General features: G+C 41.1%; 1 protein-coding gene across 4 annotated transcripts in view; it reads right to left on the bottom strand.

Annotated features, from left to right (window-relative positions):
- STRBP (spermatid perinuclear RNA binding protein) overlaps positions 1 to 19,286 on the bottom strand; it is a 57,897-nt gene that overhangs the window by 19,482 nt on the left and 19,129 nt on the right. For 2 of the 4 annotated variants that reach the window (XM_035555459.2, XM_035555460.2), the window contains exons 2-5: positions 14,081 to 14,253; positions 10,955 to 11,172; positions 6,812 to 6,977; positions 4,022 to 4,166 (exon numbers count right to left, since the gene is read on the bottom strand). In XM_035555459.2, the coding sequence (XP_035411352.1) occupies positions 4,022 to 4,166; positions 6,812 to 6,977; positions 10,955 to 11,172; positions 14,081 to 14,083 (532 nt within the window). In that variant the 5' untranslated portion in view covers positions 14,084 to 14,253. Of the gene's footprint in view, positions 1 to 4,021; positions 4,167 to 6,811; positions 6,978 to 10,954; positions 11,173 to 14,080; positions 14,254 to 19,286 lie in introns of those variants that run through there. The other 2 variants (XM_050714550.1, XM_050714551.1) reach the window with 2 other exon arrangements.

Below are 19,286 nucleotides of genomic sequence, written 5' to 3'. Positions count from 1 at the left end.
ACTGAACAGAGGCAGGTATCCTGTCCGATAGATCATGGCTGCATTCTGTACTTGCTGGCTGTGCTGTCAGCAGAATGAAGACTTAAAGTGCTATAAGCTCATTTTCTGACCCTGATGAACTTCACAGCAGATATTTGCATTGTTTCTTATTGCCCTCACCAACATTATTGCGATACTGAGATTAATCACTCATCTTGCCTGTTATCCAAATAAAAGCTGCAAAGTCTCAAGGCGCTTGATTTCTGTGAGCACAAAAGGTCACCTTGAAACAAAATTTGCTTCCAAGTTTGCTTTGCAGTTTCATTTATTTTCAGGAGTAATGTTTTGTGGCACACAATTATTAAATGTACCTCTATGTAGTTGCATAAAAAACCTTTATTTTGGACAATATAAACATCTGCTTAAAGCTCACGTATTGTATAAAACAGCTACTGTCAATGAATGATCAGAATCTTATTTTAAAACGTTAGAACTAGCAAAGATGACTGATTGCAAAATCATTGATTTTTGGCAATGAACTGTATTTTCACATACCTAGGGACTTTTACATAGTATTCTACAAGGCTGTTAAAGCGTGTTGCAGCTGTTGACCAAGTAAATTAATTTTGCCTTTAAACTACAAGGCCATAAACAGAATGTTATCAGTCATTCCGGTGAATTAAAGGCCTTTTCTGTTCTCGTAAGAATTGTTTTCAGCAGACTGAAATCTTACTTCTCCAGCAGGATCAAGGCTATTTCCAAAGGTCTAAATTACAAGTAACTTGGAGAATTTTGTCAATTGCAACTTCCGTACTAGTGTTGTGAACACCTTTTGCAGATGTTGCAGTCAGCCAGCTTTTGATGCAAGATTCTATTAAACAGAAAGATGAAGAGAACAGGCAGTGAAAAGGGTGAGCGGCTTGCAGCAGACTCCCTTTCGACATCCTCAGTAGAATGGCATGTTTCTTCATGCTCTGCCAGTCAGGAAAGTGAGACCCAATCAAAATTTTTAAATGTGATTGCAAAGCTTTCCTTTTTCTCTTGTGGTTTTAACAAGGGCAAAGATACAAAGAGTTTAATAAACAGCTCATAATAAAGCCCTGACGTTAGCTCACACTCTGCAACTTAGAACCAATCCTTCAGTAGTTCTCTCCCCACTTGCTGTATTTACTCTCTTCATACGGTGGCTGCCAACTTCATTCCTTTACAGCCAGCCACACAAGGAGTGCTGCCTTCTCCACAGAGGCAAGGTACATCAGTGGCTTGTTGCCCCTTCAGAGGGGCTTGGCACCTTTGGAGCATTGCTGGCTGCCAGCAAAGGCAGGCTGTTTATGCAGTAGTTGCTCAGTTCCAGAGCAAGGCTGATTTCAGCACCACTTCAGTGACTGAACTTCATTATTATTATTATTATTATTATGTAAGCTTGTTTTACTGTATTGCTCAGTAACAAGAATTGATTTGCAAGGTACAACATTCTGGCCTGGAAAGCCCAATTCGTGTTTGATGCTGTGACTAAAAATTTAGTTTATTAAGTTTAAAATTTAAACTGATGCAAAATGCAGGAATTTTAGATGCTTGACTTCTTAACATGACAAAGCAGAGCTTTACGGATAGCCATTTGTGAGAAACACTGAAATGCACACGCACGCACGCACACAGGTCTGCTATTTATTTTTGCTAACAAGCAGCAAAAACAAATAGGGCAAACACCACAGTTTAAACATGAACACTTTTCCAAAAGAGGTGGGGACTGAAGAGAAATCCAGGAACGTTTTTCGATACATTCTGACATCAGGGCATGAAGGTACACACAGCATTCCTACAGAACAGATGGGAGCACTGGTAACGAGGTCATTGCGCCTAACCTTGCTGATTTGGTTAGAGGACAGATTAGTGACCAACACCGAACGGCTTGAAACCTTGGTCAGTTTCACGCAGCCTCTGCTCACCGGGAGCTGCTGCAGGGGCCCGCAGGCTCTAGGGCAAACCCGCAGCAGCACCTGGACCCAAAGGGCCTATCTTACACGGAAGATGAACGGCAAGCTGACCAGCATTCAGAGCTCCTTCATGCAAAAGGACGTACGGAATAAGCTCAAGGCCGTTTTTAGAACTGCACAGAAACTGTGTTATATTTGGTTGGCATTTTTTTGGGGAGCATTGGAAAAAATATGGCAGTACTTTCTTTGGAAATTTTTCCAAAAAAAAAAGTATTTTCACCTGGTGGTGTCTCTGAGTATTTTCCATTGATAGATACAAAACTTTTTTGGTCTGAACCTAAGTGAAAGTGACTTAAAAACAATTGCAAATATTATGAAAAAAAGTATTTTTTAACTCTTTAAAACCTGCATTTAGTGACATCTGCATAATGTTTCACACACCTTTGATAAAGGGATATAATAAATTTCTATTGCACTTGTGATAAATCAACATCAAAGCACCTGGACTTTAAAACAAGATCCAATTACCCTACAAATACTTAACAGCTTTACAGAAATGATAGTGCAATGCTGCTCTAACAAAGGCAGTGAAACCATTTTAAGTTTAAAAAATAGTACAATATTTTGAAAAATATTTGAAGACACTGAAAACAAAATAGGACACGTACACTTTAAATATAAGAAAGCATAAAAATTCAAATCCTCATTCATTTTAGGATGAAATCAGGAGTCCTGAGAGTTTACTGCCACAATGCTATCATTTTTTTGGCAAGAAAATACTTGGATGGAAGCCTTTGTGCAAAACTATTCCCTTATGGGAATCCTACAAATCTTTTATCGTTAAAATTTGTTCTGCACTTTGTACTCCTCCTTACAAACATCCGTCAGCTGCAGTAACAACAGGCCTGACCTCAACATCTTACAGAAAGTTGAAGAACAACTGAAGTAATGTGCAATTTATTTTAATGGTCTTGCAAAAGAGCATGGTTACTAATTTGAGAATAAGACATTGCAATTTGGAAATCTTTGCCATTCATCTGTTTTGTAAGATTTTTCTGCATCCAACTGCTGCCAGAGGGCTCTGTTTCCTTTCAAGGTTATCCTTCTTGCCCTCGCCTCAAACAAAAGTGAAGAGAAACTGACCAACATTTCCCATTGTATCGGTAGTTCATGTGGGAGGGGGGGAGAAGCAAAGGACTTGTGGCAAGTCTAGAATGGGAAGAGAGCGACAGGGAGTTCCCTAGCCCACGCGGGCCCAGCTGCCTCAGTTGTCATGACAGAGAGTGGCCAGTTGGTCAAAGGTCTGACATCGTCCAGTGGCAAAGTTTCTAGGGATAGGTTTGGGAAGCGGAAGCAGAAATTACTGACAAGATTTTAAAAATAAAACAAAATAAGGCTACATTTGCTCTTCTCTATTTCTCTTGGTTTGTTTCCAGCCTCATTGATACTACTCATCCTTACCAAGGGGCTGAGGACTAGATTGGAAGTCAGGCAGTTAGGGGGAAGGAATAGAAAGAAACTAAGTTACAGTTTTCTAAATCTATTTGGCACTAGGGGCATGAGGTACAATACTCAACTCAGAAGCAAAAGTACTGCATTATAGCACCCTAACTTCATTGACAAGGAAACTCAAAGCTAGAACCATACACATGTATCAGCAATTGATAAGAATTGAGGGCCAGGAGGATATACTTGTGAGCTTTGCAGGAGAGTTATTTTATGCAAAAAGAGAAACAATTTTACGAGTTTGTCAAGATACTAGAACCAATCCCACTTGACTGACTGAATTTAAAAACAAGACTGTGCAGCGCTGGGGTGCTCCAGAATTAACCACTAAGTCTGAAAGAAAGAACTAAGATCTGGTTGTGTGTCAAAGTTAACACTGTAGCAATGCTGCTTGCAAATGAAAACCATTGGATACTTACAGGACAATTAAGTGACTGCTATCTTTTTAAGGCACAAATAATGTAACCTATTGTGGCAAAAGCCAGTCTAGTTAGTATAGAATACACAATTAAAAACCTACTTCCTCATTAACCCTGTGCTGCACAGTCAGGGCATTTTGATAGAACAGTCTTAGAAACACGTTAAAACGCTCCATGTACCTCCTTCCTTCTTCTCTGCTTCATCTCGAATGAGAGGGGATGTAAGTATCACCTTCAAGGTTAGCTTGGGCTCCTTTGTGTTACGAATAATAATAGCTGCCTCATTTACATGCTCCTCCACGAGATACTTCTCTTCTGTAAGTTTCTGAAAGTCACCAAGAAAGATTTCAAGAATCTCCTAATCAACTGAAAAACTGCAGAATCTCTTTATGTGCATACACCTCCTGAACTAATGAGAAGCCTACAAACATTGCAATAGCAAATATGGCCCTGCCTCCTTCATTAAAAACAAACTGAAAAACCCCAGGAACGTGATTTTTAAAAAAGCTAAGAAAATTCTACAACAAATTTAATGACAATGCTAAGTAGTCCCACTACAAAGGCACTACTATCACTTTTTTTTTTTTAATTAAAAGAAAATATAGAAGCTGACTTTTGTAGCTGCTAGTATGTGAAATACCACCAGCAACTTCTGTTCTTAGAAGTAGAGACCTCTGGTAATGCTGCCTCTAAACGTAAAAGCTCTCGTATGCAGAATGACCGACACAGCCGTGCCAGCCAGTGCGAACGGACAGCAGACTGCAGTGCAAGAGCCGCGGTGGCTCACCTAGCCCATTTCTTACCACGCCTAAGCCAGTCTTCGATGCCCCAGCAAAAAGGATTTCACCACTTTGCCAAACAGTGTATTCTGATTCGTATCTGCCCGCATATATAGATGGCCTATTTTGCAACATAACTACCCCTCGCTATACTTCCAATTACTTTTTTGATTACACTTTTAATTACCTTTAGTAGCCATGCATGGTACTGACTCCCTGTCCCTTTATAAATAGCCATTAATGTATTTTTGAAACTTACACCTGCATTCCAAACACGATCATTTTAATCTTTCTTCAGTGTTTTTCTAGGTGCTCATTCTCAGTCTTCTCTTTAGATTTTCTCCAACTTGACCATCCATCTTTCTCGCTCCCTTTCCACACAGCACTTGAAACTGAATGCAAGACTCCACTGTCACCCACCTCATTAATACCAGTCCCAGAAGAGATTCCTGAGAATGCCTGGAAAACCTAACCTTCCTCTCTTGACAAGAAGTCAGTAAGTGTGTTTTTAAAATTGATTTGCTCTCAAACATTTTATTTCTTGCTTAGATTTCTTTTGTAGATAGTAATGTAAGTTGCCTAATAATGTGTTCCACTAGCATGCATCAGAATTCTCTCAACTGATCTGTGTCTGAAAGGTATTTCAGTGCCCTTTGGGTCTTCTCTCAACCTTCAAAAGTACAGAGATAACCAAAGATGAATCCTAAAGTCAGCTCCCTGTATTTGTATGTTTAAGAAAGATTACGATGTTAGAACGTATTTAACTTGTGTTCTAACTACTATTTTTCTTGTCGTGACCTGCACTCCAACTCCTTTATTTTGGGATGAAATTCTTTAAGCATGCTCACAGTTAACTTTCAAAGAAAAATAAAGCAGAAGTTGTTAATGTCTCTGTACATCATGTGCTGGTTTTGCCCACTAATGAACCTACACCTTCCTCATCTCTCTAATGTGTTTGCAGAACCTCTCCTTATTGCCATAATAGTTGTAGCTTGTTTCACTAGATTCCTCTTACCCCAACTGTTCTGTAATCCTTTCTGTCAGCTTGCTTCCCCATAAGACCTTACCTGCTGTCCCCAGAGTTTATTGCAGTCTGTATGTCTTTTAGATATGGCTGTTCCGCTGTTCTTGCCTTTTTTTTTTTTTTTTTTTTTGAAAAACGCACATATGTCAACTTTTCTTACCATTTTCAACCCTTCTCAACTCACATCTCAATATAAACAGTAAAGTTTACTCTCTACTATTCAATATATTCCTATCATTTTCAGCTATGGATAGGGCTACATCTGCAGGCACGGTATTATCCCATTAAAACAAGCCCTTTGTGTGAACAAATGAACAGTGAAAACAAACAACTGTCAAGAATGGCAGATCACGTTGTCTGTGTGGAAATAAACACGAGGCAGAAAAGCAGATCAGGAGAGAAACCAATCCCCTTTGGACCTGGTTTGCAGAGAGGCACCTGCAGTGGAGTATTTTGGGGCATGGTTTCTCATGAAGAGGGCACGTCTCAATCTGGAAGCTGGACTTGTTACTCAAGCTCAGAACTCTGTCAAAAAGGTATTAACCCTGGCTGCTTTAGAGAGACCAACATTAGCTGTAAGTGATGCCTATTGGATGCCAACTTTAGAATGAAATAGCTGTAGATAAAAAAGAATTATGAGCTCATGATTAACATAAGCTAAAATGAGTGATCACCTAAATTGTCTTGTTCTCACTTCAGAAGTAGAGAGGCACTTACTTTGGAAAAGCCTAAGCAAAGCAAAGCAAAGCTGCTGCAATGTAGAACTTAAAGTTCAGGCAGGGGGACAGGGGACAACAACGTAGACCAACTCACATGCTTGAGCAGGGAAGATTTCTGGGACTGCAATTTAGCTCACATTAGTGGATTGGAGCAGAGAACAAAAATCAGCTTGGTTAGTTACCAAATAGAAAGGTTAGCTGCCAGCACGGGAAAATGGACATCACAAATTAGGATTAGGCAGCATCAGGAGTAAGATGTTAAGTTTTGTGAATAGCTACTTCATAACATCACATTAAAGACGTTACACACCTTAGATGTCCTAGATTAAAAGGATATTCTTTAATCTATATCATTTGCCTCTTTTGCTGGAAGAAAATCCAGCCTTTACCCAAATACACCTTGCAGTGCTGTCAGTCATTGTTACAGGACTACCCTAAGTTAACTCACCTGAATTTGAACTGGGAGATTGTCTTTGACTATACATAACAAGGTCTTTGTGGGTTTTTCTTTGCACATGAGAACCAGCTCCAAATCCATATCATCTTTTATCAGCAAGCCCTTTGCAACCAAGCCAATTCTCATAACACCACACAAGGTCCGACCACTTTGATCCCTGGAAACGAAATAATTCTGAGTAATTAAAATGGTATTTTCACACATTCAAAATACTTGCATTGTGCTATCACAGTGAAGAGACGAATGGATTGGACTGATTACAGTGCTGAAGTGGCATACCACTGATCAGAAAATGAAAAGCATACAGTGCTTTTATACAAGTAGCTCCTATGGAAAAAAAGAACAAAACTGAAACACTGATTTGCAGTTCACATGAATGCAGAAGTTGCCTAGCTTAAGACACAAAGCACACAAAAAAACACCAAAATTAACTATCTGCAGATCTACCAAAAGAGTACAATAATTAAACCAACGAAGTTTTCCTGTTAGCAAAAGTGATCTGAGTTGTCTTTTAGCAATGCTTCAACTTCAAACATGGCCACATACCATTTCAATGCTTCTTTTAGTTGATCCATAAACTCAAACTTTTATCTTAACTATAAAACCAACTTCTGAAGTTTTAGCACATAGTACAAACTGATGTTTCAGGAAAGCTTCTAATTCTAGAAAGACTTCCAGGCCCAATTCCTTCAACAAGTCTCACCACCAAAACCTACAGGAATAGACGTCTGAACTCTCGGTTCTACTCCCCACTAACGTTCAGGGGAACATTTACAGATCGCAGCAAACAACTTTCAAAGCAACATAAGAACATTTTAGTTCTGAGTATCAAGAAGAAAAATGCAACAAAAACCAATTCAGTAGGCTAAAAAAAAAAACAACATAAAACTTGCATAAAAACAGCAAGGAAAAAATGCAAAAAAAGCACCTTTGACAGTTCAAAACCAGGTATTGCCATATGATGCATCTTAAACACTGTGGCACCAACTAGTGGCACATTCCTGTTATAAAAACCACAGAAAGTATTTAATCAGTGAAAGTGGTAAACCACTGCTGCCAGAAAGACAGCACCCCTGTTCCTGTCATTCTTACCATCCAAAAGGATCGACTGGATAAAAACAAAACCAAACAAAACAATCCCATTGTGATCAATGATCATCAAATCGATCCTAAGAAATCCTAAGCTTCATTCAGAAGTATCTTCATCTAAACATTTTACTAACTTTGCCTGTGCATTTTAAATAGAAATGCAGCAATGGATGCTTACACAACAGAGGGGAAAAAAAAAAAAGAAGGACTTGGAAAACCAAGTGGTAATCCCACTCTTCTTGGAACAGCCAGAAGCAAACAAGCAAATACTGTTACAAAACCAAACAGCCTCTCAACTTCCAGCATGGAACTCTGCTTCTTTACCAGTACTTGGATGCAAATAAGTGTGAAAATGTAGAATTCCTTCAGATATAGTTTCTAACTGCCATAAAGATGTTTTACATTGTGGGGAAACATACTGTTTTAGCCCCTCTTAGCTTGTAAAGAGATTAGTAAAACAATCTGTCCCAAAGCAAATACATAAATACACAAACTATTTTATTAATCTAATACTGCATGGATAGTTACTCCAGATTTGTAACAGAGCCCAAGCACAAAACATCCTGCACACACAGGTGTGAAAGCAAGGCTAACCAGTTGTCTCAAAAGCACTTAATGCAGGTCCTCAATTTTTTTTGAACTTTTTTTTTTTTTGAAGAAGAATCCATTCTGTGCCTATGTTATCCTCACCAGAAGACATGTAGAAATGCTGCCAGTAATGCTAGGAAATCACCCACAAAACATCCAGTACACTCCATGGCAAGAGAGACTGTTCTTCAGCAGGACACCGAACCTTTCTCAAGAAGATGACAGAACCTAATTGTCCATCTGGGGAGAAACAGCCTATCGGTCTACTGCAATTATTCTCCAGTAGCAATACAATCCCTCTGTCTTAAACCAATTTACATGTTAATTTATGTAAAAATATTCATGAATTTAAGTGTTTTGCTATTTCTATTTGAATAGATTTCACACCAAAAAAGTGATATAACACAGCTCGGCCTAATACAAAAATGCCAGTGTTCATGAGTGTGTCTGTTAAATATTTATTAGGGGAAACAGAAAACCACAGAATCAAAATGAGGGACTGTTTGTACATTTACTTTTTCAAGGCTATCGTATGATGGTCTTCATGCTGCTGACCGTTTCTCATGTAGATCAGTGTATCCTGAGTAGGTGGTGCTCCATTTAAGCTTCATGCAGAACAAGCACTTTCTTTCAATGGTTCCCAAGCCCATAACTTTGTACTAGAGATAATCAAAGACAAACCTGAACATTAAGAAAGAAACCTGTGGAAAAATGCTACTATACTTGAAGAATTTTCTGTAGAATCCACAATGCTGTTCAGAACAGCAAAATATCAAGTCATGGATGCTTTCTGCTTCTGCCACCCCTCTAGAATTTTCCTCAGTTAATGCAGTAGCACGTTTCTTGTTTCCAAACTGAAGTACGTTCACGTAGTGAGGTGTACCAGAGCTTTATATTGCATTTCCTGAATGCTACTCTGAAAATCTGAGGCCTGGCGAGAAGTAGGAACCCCAATGTTATAAAGCAGGAAGCAATATTTCACTTATGAATTTTCAGACACACATCATTATGAATTTAGAAATAACTGATAAATACAGCAGTGATCAGCGTCTTTCACTTTAAGCCAGTAAACTGTATTTTCAATTTGCAAACTGCTACAGTCTTCCCGATTCAGTTGGCTCTTCCTCCATTATCTGCACTGAATTGTATCCTACTCCAGAAGCACCCAGCATAGAGCATCTGCATTTCCATTTCCTACTGCTAGTGTAAGCTATACCTCCTCCTGCCCCCAAATGTGAACAACTTAATTTTTGGTGTCCTGGTAAATAATACATATTTTAAAAAGGCCTCGATAAAATTTTCACTACCATAAAAGCTGTCAGATAACATAACTAATAAAAATGGATAAAGAATACACTTTATTTATCAGTTTAAGAACACAATGTAAGTGGGCAAAGCCCATGCAGCAGCAGACATTCTTAATGCTGCACACACCATAGGAAAGGAAATTGGAAGAGTCCTCGACTACACCTTTGGTGCAGGTTACGTTACAGAGGTAACCAGAGTAAGTTCAGTGGAGAAGAATTGTCTAACAGGAAGAGAACTGGAAATCAGATTTTTCAGGTCATGACAACTTTGCTGTTAGTCTCACAGAATCAGAGAGCCAAAGAACACCTTGGGTTGGAAGAGACCTTAAAGATCACCTAGATGATCTAGTCCAATATCTGGGACTGCCCTGGCCCAAGTGCAGCACCCTGCACTTGGACTTGCTGAACCTCATTGGGTTCACGTGGGCCAATTCTCCAGGTTGTGCAGGTAGCCGCCTAGCGCTTCGCTTCCTCATCCACAAACCTGAGAGAACACTGACAGGAGCTGCAGAGCACATGACAGATTAGCCAGGAAGTGTTGAAGAACTGGAAGCACCCAAGTTAAGAAGTCATACATCAAGAAACCTAAAATAAGGAGCCATTTGTTCCAGCTTCTTCCTCAACTACCAGAGTTACGCTACAACAACAAAACTAGGCACCGGGTCAGGGAGTTGACTCAGAAATAGAGCAAACAGATGTTTCACTCAGGAGAGCACTACATAACAGAAGATAATGGATCCTTAGAAAAGTTAGTTTGCTGGATAAACAGTGAGAGCTTACCAAAAAAAAAAATCTTTTATTTCTTAAACTGAAGGAGTCCCTAAGCTACATGGCTGTGGATTTGCATTCGTGTGTGACAGGGACATATATTCACTTATAATTGCTGAGAAATTTGTCTGCTAAAATGCAACTGGACCGTATCGCATTAAAATAAATAATGAAATAGAAAGCAATTGCTGCGTACATTGGACTTATTACTATTCCCTGCACTCATCCTGTGTGCTCCCACCTCAAAAAGTGCAAATATATCCACTTCCTTCTATGAATACTCGTATGCAACAGAATCAAGGAACACTACAACGCTTATTAAGAAGGAAAGGAACCCATTCAAAGCCGTACAGTAACACATTATGAGGTTCAACTCACTCACTTGGCATTGCTTTCTGCAGCTTCCTCCTTTGCTTCCACGTCACCCTCACATTTTGCAGACTTGTTCTTTTCATCCAACCAGTCAGAGACATGTTTAAGGGCACATTCTACTGTTGATACCATGTTCTGGACAGCTTCAAGTTCTTCTGGAGATGGATAAATGGTTGAATGTTTCACCATAACATGGCGGTCATCGTTAGCAAAAGATCGGATAGATCTCTGTTACAAAGTGGGAAAGGGGGGGGAAAAGAACAAAGTTACTGGGTTATCAACAGAAGGACATCGCCTGAATGGGAATCCTCTCTGACAGATGCAGGCAAGTGTTTTTTGATGATCATGGATTATAATCTTGCAGGAGTGATCTCTTATCAGAGAGAAAAAGACCAAACACTAATGCAGAATCAGCATTAAACTGGTGAAACATATAAGGCCTTTGGTAGGTTTCATGGCACCTAGATTAGATGCCTAAAAGCAACTCTTCTAGAATCACTTTGTTGGCTACTCCACCAGGCACATCTGGAGCACAGTTCATGTTTACTCCACTCTAGGATGAAATGAATTGTGCTTCAGAAGTACGTTCTTCTTCTGCCTATCCCCCTTCTCTTTGAAGAAGAGGGCATAGGCTAGCTGTGTAAGGCTAGGGTGCTGAAGCAGGGGCCAGAAAAACCTGAGTTTCATTCCCAGCTTTGCAACAGCCAGTCTAGGGTCCTGGGCACTCCCTTTGCTTTCAAGTGTCTCTGACTTCCCTCATCCTAGGGATTACTAGCTTGTTAATTTAGATTAGGTTTTCAAAGCCAGTGAGAAAAGACATAGGCCCTGATCTTGCTCAAAGCAAGATCTTCATTATCCTGGAGATACAGGCTGAGTAACAGAACTGGGAGAAACACCCTGCCCGGGAATACTTGCAGGAACTCAAAAGATCCTGAACTTCAGTGATCTTTGCTGACTTGTCTCAAGCTTCAGTGGCTTGATAGCTCAAAGCAAAGAGAAAAGCCAGGGCCTTGATTCCAAAAGGTAATCGCATTTCAAAGTAGGGAAATTCAGAACTTAAGTAGCTCAGGGTGAAAGCAGATGGGGCAATGCTTGTGTAGAGGAGGGCAGACAAGGAGAACATGGAGAAGACTCCTGCTTACAGAAGGCATCGATGCTCTCCAAATACAACTTCACATGTTCCGGATAGGCTGAATGCAGCTGTCTCTCCTCAGTTTATGCTAGAGACAATGGCAACCCCTTTGGAACAAAGCAATGAAAAAGCCATTCCCGTATGGTTTTGTTGCTGCTGCACATGAAGTCACAGGCACTACCTAGTACTGAGAGAGGCTTAGCAAACTGCACTGGGGTTTACAAAGGCATAAATGAAAATTAGGACAGAGAGAAACTGGTAAGAAATGATGTAAAAATCATTTATTAAAAATTTGAAAGAATAGAAGGGGATTAGACTGCTAATTAAAGAGTTTACAGTGAGACTGCAGTACCTGAGTGACAGCGCTGAGAGAGGTAAACAGAACTGATGGGGTGACTTGTGCCAGGACGTTATGGTTTGCCACACACTTATCCAAGTGAGACTTATCTGATCTAAACAGTGAACTTGGACCAGCTGCTCTCCCAGCACAGACCTCCAGCAAGACCATCTTTAAATATTCTCTACAGGCACATGCCAGTCAATGCTGAAAGGCTCCCAGAATTTGCAATCATGAGCTAAAAGCCCTCTTCCTCGTACACATTAAATACCTCAAAAAGCTTGCAGTTTTACCTCCACTTCATGAGTTTAACAGCACATACCCTGTAACAGCACACGCTCTTGGGGCCTGTGAAGGATCTGAAAGGCCTCTGGGTTGAATCCTTGTTAAGGAACTGGTCAAGGCTTCCTGGCTCATCACATCCATAGGTCCCTCAAAGGCCTATGTCACAATTTGCTCCCTAACTTCTGTGCTCCTACCCAAACAGACAATTCAGATAGTAAAACCTCATCAGGCAGGGGTCTGGTGTCATCCCCAGTACTTTCACAGGTTGCAAAATGTTGCCAGGAGGCCCCTCCTGAGGCCCATCTGCAGCCTGGATACACAAAGAAGCTGCATTTCACTTCAGCAGTGAAAACTGACAAGCTGGAGATCCTACTTCACCCCCCCTCCCCCCACATCTCTTATCTCATGAAATATCCATCAGAAAAACAGTCAGAGAGCAACAAATGAGTAACTCAGATTAGAAGACATTTGTGTTCTTTTCTAATAGACAGCAACTGGCAAGATCAATTCTTCATTACAATTTAAGCCAAAAATAATAGCAAAACAAGACTTTTTAAAACACAATGTATTGACAACTCTGCTGTGTCACGTGTTCTTCCTCTCTGTGCTCTGTAACAGGTAAAATCCTGTCTCGGGTCTTCTACATTGCTGTTTTTGTTTGTTTTGCTTTTAAATATAAACACACATCCTGGCTATCATCCACAGTCAGCTACAAAAATGTTAGAGAGCTGTATTTAAAGTTTATTGCATTTACTCTCATTTTGTTTCTCAGCAGTACCGCTGCCCTTTTGTGAACATGACTTTAGAACCTTATCATCACAATCCTTGATCACAATCCACCATCTCAGACAATCCCAATTTGCAATTAATACCGGGTAGACAGGAACGACCCCTCACTCAGTCAGATACACTTGGTGTGTACTGTTTACACACATCTCATCTACACTATTAACAAAGCATGCACAAAACTACTTGCAATCAGCTTTTCATGCACACACACACACAAATATGAATAATCAACACTCGCTTTTGTGAGGGAGGGTGGAAGGGGAAGAGCAGCATTCAGTTACGCAGTCTGCAAGTTCAAGGTCATTCGTGCTGTCTGCTACAGCTTGCCAACGCTGGTTTTATTAGAAAACCTTATGAGCATCCCCTTCATTCATATTTAATAATTCATGTAATGCAGGCTCACAAGACAACTCTCTGGTTTAAAAAGGCTGACAAAATATCAAACCTCATTTGCTTTGCTCAAAGCATGCAGTACCATCTCTAATTTAGTGCAAGGTCAGAATATCCCTTCACTCTTGTTTTACCAGGCCCCATGCAAGACTGTCAGCAGAGAATATTACTAATGCAGCCCTATAAAGATGACAGATACCTACCATGGTTTGTTAGTGTTTCAGTTTTTCTCTTCCTTTCTCCTTTTCCCTCCTCCTCGGTGTCTTCGCTAAGCGCTGTTTTGCCTGACAGAACCTCTTCATAAGCCTCTCAGTCCCTTGACAGCTCAAGAGTTCATAAAGCCAAGATGCTTTGAGAGTCACTTTCTGTAATTCACCTGGAAAAAAACCCAACACACGAAACACAAACACACACAATAAAACTTGAAACCAGAAGAAACAACATGGTAATTCCAGTAAGTGCTCAATGCAGAACATGACATTAAACCGCTGAATAAAGCGAGCTGAATTCATGGTGGGGAAGGACTCGCTGAACTGTTTATCTCAGAACAATAGCAGACGTTACAGAAAGCAACTTTCTCTGAGGTGCCCACACGTATGTGACCACTGTCCCATGCCAGTTAGAGCTCCTCTCCTGGCAATCCCAGTTTCTGATATGAGGAAGACTGGAAATCCAAAGTCTCAAATATGTTCCGTATGAAAGCAACTTGAAGACTTCTATTTTTATACTATATTTAATTATCAAAAAGTAATTATCAGCTGAAATTCCCAGTGCAGCCTTTGATCCTGAGTGCGTCAGATGCTGTACGACATGAACTAAGACTCCAGGTAGCAATAACTGTACGCTGTTATTAAAAAAGACTAAGTGCATTACAACAAACGGAAGGCATACCAATTGTGACAATGTTCAGCTGAAATCATTCACACTGCTTTTTCTGCCCTTGTACATCTTTTTGCAGCACACAACAGCTAAAAGATCCTGTAAGAGCAGCCCTCTTGTACTAAAGTAGAACGACCGAGCAGTTGGTGTGAAAGAGAGGAAAGGCTAAGCTCACTGCACAGCACAACATGCAAGTCCTTGCAGAAATCTCCTGTTTTCCTTTCATTGCACATATTGTTGCATCAGCTTTTCAGCAACATCTTGAAGTAACTGGAAGCCCTGTCAGTAAATTCCTGCAGACTGACACACACATACTCAAATATTCTACTTTCCTCCTATATGTCAGTCCTGCTTCTCTAGTTAGAGATTAAAGGCAAGTTTGGCAACAACACAGAGATAGGTGAGATGACTCGAAAGTTGAGTAGATGTTTAAACCTCAGGGGTGTAACAGGAAATAATTAAAATACTGTATCTGATAGAGACTTAAGCATTCCAAGGGAAAGGCAAAGGCAACCACAAATGCTTTTTTACTATTTTCTCCATCAAGAAGAAATGCAGTGGGTTTACAGGACCAATAGCTTTGATAGTAAGTGCCTAATAATTATTTATTTGTATATTATACCACAGGGTTTAGGATGCAAATTTGAGTTAAAAAAAAAAAAAAAAAAAAAAAGCAGCCAGACAAGAACACTATGCCGAGGCCTGTCTGCTTCAGCAGCTAAAGACTGCCAGGGAAGAAACCCCAAGAGAGTTACATGCACTCATACTAAAAATGCTTGGGAAAAGCAAGCTAATAAAAACCCTGAAGGATCTAATTTCTTCTCACAAAGGCTATATATCCTACCAAGTTATGTTAACACTCAACCAAATCGCTTCCTAGAAGCAATCAAGGAAGATGTTCTTTAATGGGACCGGATTCCTACCTTAAGAGACCCTGAAAGCCAAGCAGGGTCAGCTGGGAGCACAAACAAGGCAGGATTACTGCTCTGAGACTATTCGGGCTATGAGCTAGTCATGGGCACTTCCAAACTCACTAGCTTTGCACCATCTCTAGAACTGACCAGACTCTGTGAGGTCTTCTTGCTTAGCTTTTCTATAATAGTAGTAGTAATAATGAATAATATTTTTTTGAGTCAGCAGATGGCAAGCTAGAGAGACTTTTACCAGACGTGTTTCCAGATCATCTATTTCGAATTAGGTGGGATTTAGTTTGAAGAAAGAACCACCTTCACATACCCGTTCTTCCATGCGACTCCTACATTTCACATTTTCAGTTTGCTGTCTTCTCTAGTAACTGTAACTTGGCAATGCCAGGCAGAGAGAAGGGCACTGGAATGTGTTGCTGACTTTAGCATATGCCCAGCACGACGTCTCTAGACTCCAAGCAACACCCCAGCCTGGACTCCCTCCTAAGACTACTGCAAGCTGTTGCTTATCAGCTTATGCAGTGTATTGAAAGCAGATGGACAAGGATAGCTGGCTGAGCAAATTCTGGTGCTTCAGTACGTTGCTGAGCAGCCTGTTGTCTAGAGGGCAAGTCTACAGGCTCTCTCACAAGCCCTGAAAACTGCCATACCTCAGAGCGCAATTCTGCATATATCGAGAGCTTTTTGGTGTTCTTTGAAAATCTGAAACAGGCTGAAAAGGAATGTTTCACAGCAGTGATGGGGATTAATCTTCTACTAGAAAGACGAAGCAAAACTACCACCATCTCCCAATACTCCGCCTTAAATGGGCCGTGGCCGTCTTGTCTTTAAGAGGGGTTCAAGTTTCAGTGACAAGCAATAGAGTTGGATGAAGACATTTATGACCTCCATTCTACCTACCCTTTTTCTCAGCAGTGAATGGCTGAGGTCTGGGCATACACAGCTGAAATAAAAAGGGACTTACATCTCCACTGGTGCCCATCATTATAACAACTCAACTAAAAAAAATCCCAAAAGCTGAGTTGAAGCTGACATACATGAAAGTCACATTAATGACTTGCAAGTCACTGACATCCTCAGAATATTTCACAGAAACACACAAAGGAATGAAAACCTAATTTGGTCCAGACTTTAGGGATTTATTTTTTTTTTAATAAAGGACTAAACAGGAAGTTTACTACAAAAACGCAGACACAATTTACAGAACAAAGTACATTTGACAACATGCAGAATTAAATTAAGAAAAACTAAAAATCAAATCTGCTCCAACCATATGGACCAAGGCAGCAGAACATGGCTCAGCACTGAACACGGCTCAGCACTGAACACATCAGAAAGCATTATGTGGAGTGAGCAGCAATCCCATAAATCCAACAGCCCCATTTTACTTGCAGGTTATAGCAGGATACGTGTCCCCGCATCCTCAGGGAGCGGCGGCTGAGGCCCAGACTAATGGCACAATAGTGTAACGCACGGTTGTCCGATGCGAGGGCTGCCACCTACACTTGTGAAAAACTTCTAGACAAAGCTCCTAGCACTAATGAGACCTTGGTGATCTCGAGAAAGTCACTTGACCTGTAGACCACGTTGACCTAAAGCACAAAACAGAGTAAACACTCTGTCTCCTGATCTGGAGGAGCCGAGCAGAGTCTGCAGGGTGGTTTTAAGCCACTGGGGATCTGACACATTAGACATGTTACTAAAACACCATGACAGTCTCTCAGTGTTTCCATTAAACATCCCATCCTGCACAGAGGAAGTTTATGCGTTGGCACAAGACAAACAAGGGAAAGAATTTCAGAGGAGGCCTTTGCATAGGGCACATTCCTGCATCTGGCACTTGTGCTCCCAGGAGGAGGCGTTTAAACATCCAGGAGTACCAAACGTGCTTACCTACCTTCGAGTGCAGGCAAGCGAAAAGCAGAAGCAGGTACCTGCCCTCCGTAAGGGCTGACCAGTAAATCCCGAGCCTGGAAATTTAGAAGGCCCGGAGTGAGGTAGCAGTCAGCTGAAGCAAAACCACCCCCCCAGCCTACCCTCTTACCAATGGCTACTCCTGGAAACTACAGCTTACAGCCCACGCCACCCCGAGATCGCTCCACATTTGTGTCAGCAGTGCAGCAAGGGCAGCGCAGGGTGCTCATAACGAACAGGTGGGCATCCAGCACAGACTGGGGCGCATCACACAAGGCAATGGATCAGAACTGGGATTTATACAGAACAGGCGAGAAAAGGTGCAAGCTATCTTTTTTGTTACTTTTTCAAGTCGGAATAAGAGGCTTGCAACTTGAAATTGCAGGTTGATTTTAACTTCTGCTTTGCATTCAGCAGACAGGTAGGTTTTCGTCACACTGCACATGGTGCTGCTGAAAATATGCTGTGTTTTTCTGCAGTAAATTTTTTTGCTGGCATTCTGCCAAGAGTCTTTCTGGCAGCATCTCCCGCAGTTGGAAACTGTGTATCTGGGTCAGAAAAGACAAGTCGCTTTTCAGAACGGCTCAATACAGTTGGCAGAGATGCTGATATTATAATTGAACTCTTTCAGCAACTCTTTTTGTGATGTACCCAGACACCAAACAAAACAAGATCTGCAAAGTTGATTAGTGTCAAAATAACAGACAGAGAAATAGCAAAATAGTTTTCCCTCCTGTTAAAAGTATCAACAAACCAAGAGATACAGATAAAAACCACAATTCACAGGGACTGAGTGGAGTGTGGGGCAGAAAAATCTGCAGAGTATGAGCAGCCTTCTACGTGTGCAGATGTTTGCTATTTTAAATCCCGGCGCCCTGCATGCTGCACAGCATTGCTTTCTTCTTTCTTCACCACCGAAGAGAAACCCTTGCCACTCACCGCCATATAAGCAGCCCCTGAAGGAACGCAATCGTACCACTAGGAACCATAGCTAATAAGACTCAGATTGCTTCCACCAACATGCTCAGCATCCAGCTTCACCTGCAGACCGTACAGCCAGATGAGTTTTATTATTTTCCAAGTAATACAATTCCTGGCAAAGCTGCATCTGGTTTAGCCTTCAGAAGGCTGGAATTTTCCAGCCAAATAAATAATTACAAAGCAACACTACAGCTAAGAGCTGGAGAGGTACTTCCCATGGCAAACCCGTACACTGCACACAACACACACGGAGTCTAGCATTACTCCTGCTTGCTCAGTTCTTGTGCCAGTTTGAGAAAAGGCTCCTGCGCTCCGAAGTTCTCAGGAGCAGCCAGGCAGGCACACACTTGGTAAACAGGCGTGAAGTGATAGCACCAGAACAGAGGGAACCACCCAAGCCACCTTCCCGGCGCTAGAGCTCACAGTGCAAGGACAGCAGCGTTCAGACAAGACTGGGGAGGAAGCTACTGGAAGAGCTCCTAGAGAGGATTTGGCTGTACCGAGGACAGAGATGGGGACGGAACTTGGGGACCTTCAATTGCAATGATGCAAACAAGTATGCATAACTGCAAACAGGTGAACACAGATTCCTCCAGGTAGTAGAGCAAAAAAGGAGGGAAAAAAAAACACCAGCCAAAATAAATCACTCCAGTAAAGAAATCCAAGTTGAAGAATTAAAACCAACCAATCAGTTCATTAGATTAATTAA

This window comes from Cygnus atratus, chromosome 19 (genome assembly GCF_013377495.2).
Source record: "Cygnus atratus isolate AKBS03 ecotype Queensland, Australia chromosome 19, CAtr_DNAZoo_HiC_assembly, whole genome shotgun sequence".
NCBI classification, from domain to species: Eukaryota; Metazoa; Chordata; class Aves; order Anseriformes; family Anatidae; genus Cygnus; species Cygnus atratus.
Note: the sequence above shows the minus strand (reverse complement) of the source record. Positions and strands in the feature narration are given on the sequence as shown.